At 37.6% G+C, this 12,919-nt stretch overlaps 1 protein-coding gene across 1 annotated transcript in view; it reads left to right on the top strand.

Annotated features, from left to right (window-relative positions):
• GRB14 (growth factor receptor bound protein 14) overlaps positions 1–12,919 on the top strand; it is a 100,880-nt gene that overhangs the window by 80,804 nt on the left and 7,157 nt on the right. Inside the window, exons 6-12 of the mRNA XM_077830055.1 lie at positions 1,487–1,627; positions 3,896–4,006; positions 4,201–4,296; positions 5,004–5,084; positions 7,861–7,977; positions 8,068–8,137; positions 8,232–8,319. Coding sequence (XP_077686181.1) covers positions 1,487–1,627; positions 3,896–4,006; positions 4,201–4,296; positions 5,004–5,084; positions 7,861–7,977; positions 8,068–8,137; positions 8,232–8,319 — 704 coding nt within the window. The remainder of the gene's footprint in view (positions 1–1,486; positions 1,628–3,895; positions 4,007–4,200; positions 4,297–5,003; positions 5,085–7,860; positions 7,978–8,067; positions 8,138–8,231; positions 8,320–12,919) is intronic.

The raw sequence follows: 12,919 nt of genomic DNA, 5'->3' as shown, positions 1-12,919 counted from the left end.
TGCTGGGAAGAGGTAGATTGGTAGGAGTTGCCTCTGTCAACTTTTTCTGTTCATCCTTGAAAAGAAGGAATGGAGTGCTGATCCCAGGAGGGCTCATCACTTTCCTTAATAGATGTGTACAGGGCAGAGCAGAGAGAGCTATAAAAAGCCTACTATTTTAGAGGTGTTGAAAGTACCTGTGTCGGGAAGGGATGCTGTGACACCTTGCAGTGGAAAGAAGGTACTAACCTTCCTTGAGCAGTTGGGCGGTTATAGAGAAGAGTGAATGGAGTCCTCTTCCCAGGTGTCTGAAATCCTTAGAATAGCTGCAGGGACTTGCACAAAGGACTCCAAGATGAGAGATTTATATGAGGGAAATGGATTGAGAACCCCTGGCCTGGAGCTGAATCTGTTTCTTGGGTTGAATTAGGAAGTGTTCCAGTATCTGATACAATTTCTTGGGCATTCTGTCAGATTTTCAAAAGGCATGATACATTCCTTTAGAAAATTCAGTACAAATAACAAGGGCAATGCATTGAACTAGTAAGGAATGCTCTTTATGGAGTGTATATATCCCTTTATCTGGCTATTAAAGGTCAATTCCCTCATAATAAATGGTATTTGCTTCTCTGTAGCTTCAATGTTAGTAAAACTATAGCGTCACATTGGACCAGAACGTTGTGGTAGCATACTGTGTAGATATCTGCAAACTATTCTAGGGAATAACAAATTTTTACCTTGTCAAGGACTTGGAATATTTCTCAGTCTAATGTACTTGCAAAATAATGCAGCTAAATTTTTTTTCGAAGGAGGAAGGCTCTTTTCCAGAGGGTTTGAAATTTAGCTTTGATTTCAGGGTCACTTTATGCACACTTTAATTTTCTGTCAATGCTCAAAGTGTGTATGTTTGGGTTTGTGTGAGGTAGAGTGAGAGGGGTTGTATGTATAAGTGGTGATATGCTCCGTCATCCCCAAATGATGGCATGTGCCTACCTCTTATAAACTTAACTTGTTTCCTTTCCAGTGGTTTATCAGCTGGCGGGAGTTAGAACTGGGAGATATGGCATTAACCCACCACTTTTAAAAATAGAACAAAAACAAACAAAATACCTTAAAGCATTGTTTTTAATCTTACAAACTACTGCCATGAATATCTGTCTGAACTTTCAAGTTTGTAGAATGCTGTTCTTTCTTTTAGGGTGCAAGAACTTAGGTTTTATATTTTATATAGTGTTATTTATTGCCTTCTCTAAATTTCTGATAAATCTTTGAAGGATTAACCTCTTCCTTTAGTTACCAGAAGCTTTGTTCAGTGTCTTCTGTGCTGTTGTAAGTAGATGGTCCCCCTGTTTTGAGGCATGTGTATAATTTTCCATTTTTGAAGTGTGTATTTTTAATTTTAAACATTTAAATTTTGGTATAATGTTGGCAAAACTGTGGAATAGTATGTCAATAGAAGAGAAAGCTGGCTTCAGGTGGGAAATACATATGCAATATTTTGTTTCAGATGTTCCTAAGTTCCAGCACATATCCTGAAATTCATGGTTATTTGCATGCAAAGGAGCAGGGGAAGAAATCATCATGGAAAAAATTATACTTTCTTTTGAGAAGATCTGGCCTGTATTTTTCCACTAAAGGGACATCAAAGGTAAGACTAAAATATGATAGAGAACAATATGCATAGGGTAAGCATGTATTTTCATTTGCAGTAGTTTTTAACCTAATTTTATTTCAATCCATGGTAATTAAAGGAAAAAACCTTGCTCCCAAATTTCCTATTCAAGTGTCCATTCTAAGGATAAAACATGTGATTGATGGGAGTAAGGATATGTAAGAACAGGGCTTCAGAATAAATTAGAATTTCCTGTATAAACCCGAGTACTCTGGCCTAACAAGTCTGGTTCATTCTGATTGTATTAATTTAAATTTATTTTTCAGTCAGTCAACACCAGAGCTCTTCAAAAATAAATTCTGCATTTCAGATGTACTGGTTGAGAATTTTGAAGGGTGAGAACATAAGCAAACGTTAACTGTTGTTCCTGAATGTACCATTTGGACCTGTCTTTCAGAGCATGTATTTATTTTGAAGCAAATGAAAGGAGAAAATTTGCAGAAAAATAATTTGTAGGAAAATGTTTGGAGTGCCTCAATTTTTATCATGGCCTTTTGTATCCATACCTCCTCCCCACTTTACTTGTTCAATTTTTTTTCTATACTGGAAGCATAACTATTGACACCTGTTAAACAGGGTGCTTTGGAGAGGAGAGAACTTTTATGTAACCCACTTAGGAAAAAATGGTTTTATGTCCATCTGAACTTCTGTGTTAGCTGTCAAAGTATTTCCACAGCTATCCTCATTTAATTGAGGAGACAAAGAATCAAACAAAAGAAACTTGACTGGTTTCAGCTTGGGGAATAGAACTAATATTTAGAATGGGACTGGACAGTAATGGCTAAAATGTTGTTTTCTTGGTTCAGATGATGTGTTTTAAACAAGGGAATTAAAAATAAACTGCAAAGTGACTTCAAAAGTTCTTACATTTTAAGATGTAATGAATCGTTAAGCATTATGGCTTATATCTCATATGCTTTTCCAGAAATCAGTTCATTGGTGCTACATATTTTTCTCATAAAAAATTGAAAGTTTGCTTTTTTGGCTTTGTCTAGTTTTGGGCATTTTCCTCTGCTGCAGCAGGTAGGCTGTTCAGTGGCCTTTTTCTGGATGTCTTCAGTCAGTTCAACTTCTACAGTCATAGTATCAGGAAAGCTGCCATTTGGAACAAGATAAGAGCCTCAGATGAGTGTAGTTATTGGTATTTAAAGAGGCTATCTGTCTAAAAGGAGAAGTGCTCAGTGTTTCTCTCCCTGAAAATGTTCTGTGTAACTTTCTCTTTTTTTATTACGCTTTTCCTAACTTACTGTTAGTTTCCTTTTAAAGGTAAATTGCAAGTTTAATTTTTGTAAATTTCCTTAAGCTGTGTGTGTGTGGTATTTTTATTTACAAGAGGAATGCTGCTATTGTGTCTTAGGGCAAATGCACAGAACGTAATTTAAAACTGCTATACAGTTGTCGTCTCTCCCCCTCCCCGCAAAAGGAACAAGCAGCTCCCTCCAAAACAAACAATTCCTCCACCCAGCCTCTTCACAAGGAAATGCTGGATGATGAGATAATCATCACGTTATGCAGTCAAGTTTGTGTCTTAAAATGGAGTAAAAATTCCTATTTCTCTAAAAGTAGGTGGCCAGTTGGTGTGACATTTCACACCAGGTTAGTTTTTATACCCTTTCAATTTTCTGTGTAGTATGGTTTTGGTTTCTCCTTGTGCATTTTTAATAGTTAGGATTTAAGCTCCACTTGAATGGTTTTTCTTGCGAGGTTTGCTTTTCACTGTTGAGTGATATCTCAAAAAATACTATCTATCAACGCAAAGCTTGTTAGAAAGTTAGGACTTGAGGAGATATGATGCAACAGGGAAGCTTTTAGTTTTTGATTTAGGGCCATTTTTTGGCCATTGTTCACATTATATATGAAAAATATATGCGTTGTGCACAAACCTTATTGATGGAGGCCAGGTGCAAACTAACGTGATTAATAGGGTTGGGTGCATGCAAATCTGATTTGGATCAGATATATAAAAGCCTCATAGATGGAAAGCACATAACTTGATTGATGGTAAGGGCCTAGGCACATGAAACCTGAGTGGTTGATAGGGATGTATTTTTAGCATAGATAGAACTATTTTTTTTTAATATGAATTGTAGTATATTTCCAGGAGAGATATTTATCATGTATTTAAATAATTTACTGTATAAATATTAATATTTTTCTGATTTTCATATAGTTATTTATTATTTCCTTCATTGGTTTATAATAAAGCAAAAAGGTCTAATTGTTTTATATTGCTTTTCCTTTCAGGAACCAAGACATCTGCAGTTTTTCAGTGAATTCAGCAGTAGTGATATGTATATGTCTTTGGCAGGCAAAAAGACGTCTGGAACACCAGCAAACTATGGATTCTGCTTTAAGGTACAGGCTTAATATTTTGATAGATATATGCTAAAGCAAGCCACAGTTCTTAGGTAAGCTTAAGTTTCTATGAGATTTTTTTTAAAAAAGATTCAGCTGTCTATTATAAAATAGGAGAATTAGTGGCTTTTATTTCAACAGGTATTATCTGCAAGATATGCATTAATGATAAACAATGTGCTGTGGCCTTCTAGCCTAACAAAGCAGGAGGCGTCAGAGACCTGAAGCAGCTTTGTGCAGATGATGAGCAGAGTAGGACCTGCTGGATGACAGCAATTAGATTACTTAAGGTACAATCTTCTGTGAAGTTAATTTCTTGCCAGTAATTTACTAGGTTAAGTGTTTTTACATTCTGGAATAGAGAAGCAAGGGTTACTTGTAGGTTTGTGTAATACAAATCCTTAATTTTGTACACTGTGGGCTCTTTTTGACTTCTCCCAATAAAGAAGATAGATACTGAATTTCTAGTACAATAGAAAAAGCTGGCATTGCTGCTACTGGTGCTGGCCCCGATTATGATGCAAGAACTTATTTGAATGGTAGAAGAGCCTGTTTTTAGTTGCAAAGTAGGCAGAATGGGTCATATGGTGCCTATAAATGGCTAGAATTAACATACATGTAAGTTATTTCTTAAGAAAATGAAAACTGTAGCCATTTACTCATTCTGGTCAACTTTTTGTGTTTTTTTTTTTTTTTTTTTTGAGGGGAGCAAAATTTATACATTCCAGTTTTGGACTTAGAGAATTCTCTTAAATGTAGTGGCAGAAAACAATAATGGAAAAATATATTTCTAAGGAAAGGATTCCTATTGTCTGTGCAGGCAGTTCTATTTTTAAATTAATTAAGCTAATAAAAGTCAAAATCTTTCAAAATGAAATCCATTGTATAGTATTCAGGAGCTCCTGTATAATCATTTTTATTTAGTACTTCAAGGTGGTACTACAAAAATCCCCACAATAAACTAATAGTGATAAGGCACGTTATTTTTTGATTCTAGTATGGAATGCAGCTGTATCAGAATTACATGCAACCATATCAAGGTAGAGGTGGCTGCAGTTCTCTGACTATATCACCTACGGTATGTACTGTAATAACTTATTGAGCAAATAAACTTCTTAAAATGGAACCTATGGCAGAAGCAATGGAACCTGTGTCTGTGATCCTAGAAACGTTTGTGTGTGTGCTTCATTTTAAGCACTTACCAAAATCTTTAGGGAGAATGATCAGCTGCCCTTATTGACATTGGAGCCGGAGGCTGAGCCAGTCAGGAAGCCCTTACTGATTCCCTGACATGCACCCCCCTGTGTCTCTTTCTGTGGCGAGTGGATCTTGGTGCAGGAGAGAATCTAGCCCTGTATTTGAACCATGCTCTAGCTAAGAGGAATATTAAGCAATTCACCACTTTTGTATAAAGAAACCAATCAGTCCAGCAGCACTCTTGAAAAAGGACTAATATAAATGATCAAACTGAGATTATTCTGTATATTCATTTTCAGTATAAAAAGCAGTTAATTTTTCACATCCCTGAATCATAGTTCACAACTGTCTCAGCAATGCAGGTCCCATTCTCTAAACTCCCCTACAGGCAAACATTGCCTTTTATCCAGTCCTTGTTTGTACCTTGGTAAAAGTTTAAGTAGGCTGTAATTCATTGGCCCAATCTTCAGCTCAGGATATAGCCCCAGGATTTGAAGTCATTCAGTTGTGATCTCTGATGAAGTAATTGCAATTAAATGTTTTTGATAGGATAGGCTGTCCTAATACATGTTGTTGAAATCTCTTCTACTTCCATTTATCTGAGTTCTAAAGTAATCTTTCTAGGGTTGGAACTGAATAGGAATATTTTAAGGGCAGAGATTTTTGGTTAGGCATGTGTTTTGTTCTCTACACATTGCTTCAAATTATAGAAGGGTAGGGGTTTTTCTATTTATTTATATCCCAGTGCCCACCAATGGTTACTGTGGAGCTAGTGTACTTAGTATTAAGCTCAATTTATAAACCTGAATGCCTAAGATACAAGTGCTTGTGCTAACTTTGAGTCTTCCCTGTCCATGAATCCATGTTTACTCAATTACATAAAACATTAAATTACTTCCGTCTTGCAAACCTGCCCCTCAGTTAGAATATTTTATACACGAACTTGCATTTACTGTTTTTATGCTCCTTCATAACAGCCAGGAGCTTAACAGAAAGCACTAAAGTAGATCTTACAATCCATTAAGGCATACAATCTAACATTACTCAATTCCTCTTAGTGGTCCCACAGAAACTTCTATTGGAAGTTTAGACTGTGAAGCCGAGTGTACATTCACACATACCCCAAGTATTTCGCAATTTTGGTTGACTTTAATGGCATAGGGGATGGGGGAGAGAGATGGGGGAGAAACAAAGTAGAGTATGAGAATCTTTCTCCAAGGGTCTGAAGGACATCTCAATTTCCCTTCCTGGTTTTAGGGGTGTTGTAAAGGGCTTTTGAACAGAAAGGAAAGTGCCAAAGCCACACAATAAAAATAAGATTGTTATTGGTATCTTCTATTCCAGAACGGCTTGATGTCTCAAAAAAATAAGCCTTTTTGGCTCTTTGAGCACTAGCAGAAAAATCCTTGTCTAAACATGGTTAACTTCAGCCTGTACAGGCTGGCCATGCTATGTCACAGCTTTGGACACAGATGAGTCCATGCTGAAGTGTGGAGTTTTAATAGGCTCTCCTACTTGTGTAGCAAAGTGGGTTTCCTGAATGGAAAAATCTCTCTTCCTCCCCATACCTCATCTCAGCCTGCCTAGTCACATGGAACTAAGTTTAGTGAGTTGAGTAGCTCTGTTTTGTTTGAAAGAGGTCTGCATTTTGAGCACCAAATCATATTAAGTGGTGCATGTTTAGCAGTTTTCAAAAGCAGTAATAGTAGGTAGGCCCATCGTCTATCCACTCTTAAATTTAGATGGGACCTTGGAAAAAGCTATATTTTCACAACTGTACCATAGCAGTCACATCAGTGTATGATTTAGCCATCAAAAAGGTTGCATTGTTTTTTCATGGTTTGCAGTTTTCTTTCCTTATCTTTTTCTATTCTATTCAGTGTGGCCATTGAAAAGGAAATTGCATCCTTGTTTGACTTCCCCTCTCTCTTAATGTATCAGAGTCACAGAACAGCGATGGAATATTACAGAATCGTCTTGGAAATGTTTAGTCCTTTGGAAGTGGTTCACTGTGTTGGTTTTTTGTTTTTTTTTGTAACCGTATTTGAGTTTCAGGGAAGTTGAAATTACTTCTCAATGTGTGAGTACAGTTATTTTGTACGGATCTAGTTTGATAGCATTAATGAGACTACATACTCCAATTCCGACCTGTGTGGCTTTTTTGGTAGATGAAGGCTATCGTTTGAAGTAAGCAAAGCAAAAGTTTGTGTCCAGTGTCTCATGACAACTGTCTTAACTAGCCATAAATAGCAAGCTGAGATACTTTAAATCCACAGCCTCAACTACAGCTGGTGAGGACCAGTCTTCAGTAGCTTAAGCATCTTCAGACCAGGTACTATAGGCTGCAGTGATGCAAAAACAAGACACATTATAAGTCTTACAATACTAAGTAGCCATTACCTTCTCCTTCCTCCCACAGTTATCTTGCCGACTGGCCAAACCTTAAAGTTCAGCTGGATAGTCCCCCTTGAAGAGAATTAGAACTACAAATGTTGTCCAAAGTGAAACAAATCTTGGTTGAGAGGGGAAAGCCTTGCAAAAATTTGAAACACAAACTGGCAAAATATAATATTTCAAAATAAGGTTTAGAAACCTCCTAAACTTTTTTTTTTCTTTCAAATCTGAATTCCCCTCTTTTTGCCCCCTCCCTCCCCCAGAGAAGCATTTCAGAAAATTCCTTGGTAGCAATGGACTTCTCAGGACATAGAAGCAGAGTTATTGAAAATCCAACAGAAGCCCTTTCAGTTGCAGTTGAAGAAGGGTTAGCATGGCGGGTATAAACACCTCTACTTTTTTCAAAGTATTTTTTCTAATTTTATTCTCACACAGAAAGCTTTGACACATTTTTTTTCTCTCCCACTCAGAGAAAAGGGTGTTTACGACTCAACACACATGGAAGTCCTACCACTTCTCAAAGCGCCACATCCAGTGTAGGTATGTGTGAGTTAATTTACAGCCGCAGAAGAGATGCAATAATGTTTGTGATAAAACAATATTGTTAAAACAAAGATCTTTATAATTTTTCTAGCTATACACAGAACACAATTGTGGTTTCACCATAAAATCTCTAGGGATGAAGCTCAACGACTTATTTTACAGCAAGGACTTGTAGATGGGTAAGCTGATTCTTTTTCTTAACTTTTTTGGGTTGTAGGTATGGTCAGAAAAATAACTATGTAGAAACATTATTTGCTTGTTGAAGGGTTTGTGTTGTGATATCTGCTTACTTAATGTAAATAATATAAAAAACATTCATATTATTATAGTTATTGGAGAATGATTTGGATTGTATTAGGCATCTTTCTTGTTCAATAAAACAGTGCTCTAAAGTTCTGATCCTGCACTTGAGTGGATGGACTGCTGCATTTGCACAGAGCCATGTTGAAATCAATGGGCTCGGATTGGCACAACACTCTGTTTTCTGCACTGTCAACTGTAAGATCAGGGCCTAAAATTGAATTCCAGCATCACTTACTCATGATGAATCAGAAAACACTGCTTGGCTTTCAAATCCAAGGTTGAGTTTCTAGTGCTGGCTGTTGGAAGAATCCATTTAATTTGTAAACTGAGCAGAGATGCTATGAAAGTAATTGCGAGAGAGCGTAAATGTTGAACTTTAGGATGAGTCATTTAGTCTTCTAATGATAGAATATTTAAAGTATTTCTCTGAAAAAAGTACAAAGATAATACATATTTATTTGTCCAAATCTTCATATTTATTTTATTGCTTCTAAATCTCTTCTCCTGCCTTGCTGTAATACAGCTGCATTTTGTGATTAAAGTTTAGGGCTTCCTCAGTCCCATAATTTACCTGTATACGTTCCCCTCTGATTTTGGCCTACCTGCTGGCCTTCCAGATATGAACTCTTATCATCTGTCTAACCTATTATATTGGGCCACCACTTCAAATCTTTCTGAAGCTTAGAGTAATGGAAACCCCTTCACATCACTGATTTAACACAGTTTCCTATATCTGTCAGAAAGGGCTGCACAAAAAGTGGCTCACAGGGCTGAAAACGTTCTCCATTGTGGAGCTCTGAATCTTAGCTGCAAAACCAAGAGCTCCATCCTCCTTGAATTCTGTTTCACTGCAATGATATTAGAAGCTGGTCTAATAAAGGGAAGTAAGATTTCTAGTAATAAACCCAGCAAGTAATGTTTCTGAGGTGTGCAGATTTAAAGTTGAGCCATATTTTAGTAGAACCAAAATGCAAAACCGGGTTTTAAATGGAAAAAAATGAAAAGAAACAGTGGATTGAGGAGCAAAGAGCAATACCATTTGAGCCTTGAAAGGTCCTAGAAAGTGACCCAAAGTTACCTCTGTACCATGTTAGTGTGTGATAATACCCTGGTGTCTATAGAGAGATGTGCATTGCAGTTTGATGGGAGGGATCTTGTCGAATAGACTGTCTAGAATTATTTGAAACTGGTTGTACCAGTAATCATGGACTGGCAGCTTGTGTTGAACACATATATCTGCCCAAATTGTGTACTAGACATTAGCGGAAACTGGCATAGAAGTCTTTCACAAATACCGATAATACAACATGTGACAAATGTTTCACTTGCTTAGTTGTCTGAAAAAATGAACTACCACCATGAATGTAGAGGCTTTGCATGGGGGTAATAAGATGTTCTTTCTGTATAGGCTTGCCCATGTATCAGGCAAAATTCTGCATTCCTTGAGCAGAGCCTTGGTGGGTGTCAATTCAAAGATACTGTTCCAGGCAATGAAACCCGCTATGCAGATGCAAACAGATTATAGGCTGCTGTTCTAATGTGTGTCCTGATAAATAGTGTTCATACTGGCTTATAAAAGAGGAAAGTTAATAGTTTAACGAGGGCTATCATGGAAAGGAACTGCAGCAGGCTGATAATGGTGCCATCACGTGAAGAGAGTGCTGAACCTAATTACAGATACCAACAATTTTTAAAGCATTTTTTGAGACTCATCATGGTACAACTGCTTTCTCAAGGGATGAAGGGAATACTAATGAGTCACAGATCTAATCTCCAGCAATTTTACAAACTTGTCTATTTTCTGGAAAGTTTGTCTCTGAGCGCTGCATGTGTCTAGGCCGTTTTTCTTCCCAAGTTTTACTACATGCCATGTTTAGGTGAAGTAGTGCATAATAATTTTGAAAGCATTTGTCGCTAAATCTTTATTTTACTTTTAATCCAAGTTTATGTGTTTGTTGGTTTTTCTGTGGAGCTTAGGAAATGCAACAAAAAAATAAAATACATTTATGGCTGACACACAACTGATGTGGTGTGTGTGTGTGTGTGTGTGTGTGTCTATATATATTAATGCATACTCTGTGATGTTTCATTTTGGATCTACTAAATTTTAAGCAATGATATTTGCTTTAAAGCATGGCAGAAGCTTCAGCGAGATTATGGTTATGATATTTGACTCTTAGTGGCTATTTGAAGGTTTTTTAGTTAATAAATTGCTGACAGGATTTAAAACTATTAGGCTTCTGATATATGGAAAGGATAATGTTGTCATTGTTGTAATCATAATCATCATAAGACCCCAGTTCACTATGCATTTGGTCAAGCGGGGAACTTCTTACAAATCAGGGTTATTTGGGCTTTGACACCCGAGGTATGCGTGTTTGTATGCGTAGGTGGGGGTGGGGGGTTGATGTTTTTAGACATAGGGTGTGCTTAATGGGGGAGGATGATGGGTTTTAGATGTGTGTCAAAAACTATCCCTGGATACTTTTGTTTGTTATGTAGGCTTTAAAGCTCCTCAAGCATACACAAGGATAGTTTAGGGTTGAGGGACCCCATCATCTAAAAGGAAATAAGCCACACTTAACACAAAAACAGGGTTAAGAAAGGCTTTAACTAGTTTAAAAAATAAATAACTAAAAAAACAAAGGATGGGGCCCAGTAAAGACAGGGCTGTTGAAATGAGTGGGCCTTATAATGTGCCCTAAAATGAAATTATGAATGTGTTGGCAGAGTCCTGATCCTCCTTTCCAGCCTCTTCTTTTGTGGTCTGATGTAATTATCCATATTGTTGTTTAATTTAGACAGTAGGCTGCTTAGGATGGGGGCCTTATTTTGAATGTCTGTAAAGTGCAATGCTCAAATAATGAAATTGTTTGTATGTTTTCTGGACCAGTTTGCCCATCCTTAATGTTAAGAGTTATAAAATACCATATGATTTATACATGGGATCTAACTGTAGCCTGAAAACTTTTTTGCACAGCCCTGGAAAGGGCAAAGAGATGATTTTTAGGCAACTAGATGGTGTGGGAGAACTTTTTAGAAACATCTAAGTATATTAATCACTCTATAACTCATTTAAACCCAATTAGGTACTTTTACTGGTATAATATATGCATAGTTGCCGATATATGTATTTTTTTCTTCCCATGGACATGTCTCCAAATGAGCCGAGCACAAGGGTTCTGAGGTCATCCTGGTGAATTTTAGTTTATTTTAATATAAAATGATCAGGAACTTCAAAATTGCTAATAAATCCTCCTTTATGGTGGTTATAACAATACCTACATTGGTGATGGGAGAACCTCAAAAGCTTTGGGACTTACATGAATGTGTAGCAGTTTGGAGGCCTATATGAGCCAATGGAGGGCCCTATAAGTTTCCTATCATCCTTGTTTCCCACACAACTTTCCTTCCCCTAACAGCCTCCCGCTTGCATGTAATTGTCTGTTAGAGGTGGTGTGTGCGGGGCCAAGTTGCTCACTACCCTTACACCCTGCCAGCATGTGCATGGGGAGGATAGCAGACTAGTTTTTAGTCTACTGGTGACTACAAGAGGCAGCCACTCATATATTCTCTACCCATGTGGATTTCTCCTTCAATGGATTCGTTCTTCATTTTCCATTTTTTTTATTTTGGAGTGGTTACCCCTCTCTGTTCTGTATTATTCGTCCAGTCCAGATTGTCTCCCCTCCAACTGTACCAACCGCTTTGTTCTATATCTTTAAGCTACAGTGATTCCTCGCTTAATGTTCTAGTTATGTTCCTGAAAAATGTGACTTTAAACTAAACGATGTTAAGTGAATCCAATTTCCCCATAAGAATTGATGTAAATGGAGGGGGGGGGGCGGTTAGGTTCCAGGGAAATTTTTTTCACCAGTCAAAATACAGACACAGTTTTAAACAAACAATTTAATACTGTACACAGCAATGATGATTGTGAAGCTTGGTTGAGGTGGTGAAGTCAGAGGGTGGAATATTTCCCAGGGAATGCCTTACTGCTAAATGATGAACTAGCACTTGGCTGAGCCTCAAGGGTTAACACCTTATTGTTAATGTAGCCTCACACTCTACAAGGCAGCACAAATGGAGGGATAGCCAGCGACACACAGCGTGTGTGTGTGTGTATGTGTGAGAGAGAGAGCTTTAAGTAAGCTTTAAGTAAGCTGACCCCACTCTAAGTACACTGCCTTTTTAAGTAGATCAGCAAGTTAAGACAGCAGCTGCTGCCACCAAACTCCCTCCCTCCTGAGCCCTGTCATATCCTGCCCTGCTCTATAGAGATAGGGTAAGCAGTGGGGAGGGAGACACCCTGACAGCCTCCCTCCTCATCCCTCCAGCTGCAACAGTGCCCAGGACAATGGCTGTCAGAAAAACTGGTCTGGAATGTCTTTTCAAATCTTAGAACAGCCCAACGAAGATTGGGTCTGTTGATAATTAAGAATATTTTACTTGAGCTCTGCAATAAAACCAGTATTG

The sequence above is a fragment of the Eretmochelys imbricata genome, chromosome 11, assembly GCF_965152235.1.
Source record: "Eretmochelys imbricata isolate rEreImb1 chromosome 11, rEreImb1.hap1, whole genome shotgun sequence".
NCBI lineage: Eukaryota > Metazoa > Chordata > Testudines > Cheloniidae > Eretmochelys > Eretmochelys imbricata.
The sequence above is the reverse complement of the archived record's forward strand: the minus strand, read 5'-3'. Positions and strand labels throughout refer to the sequence as shown.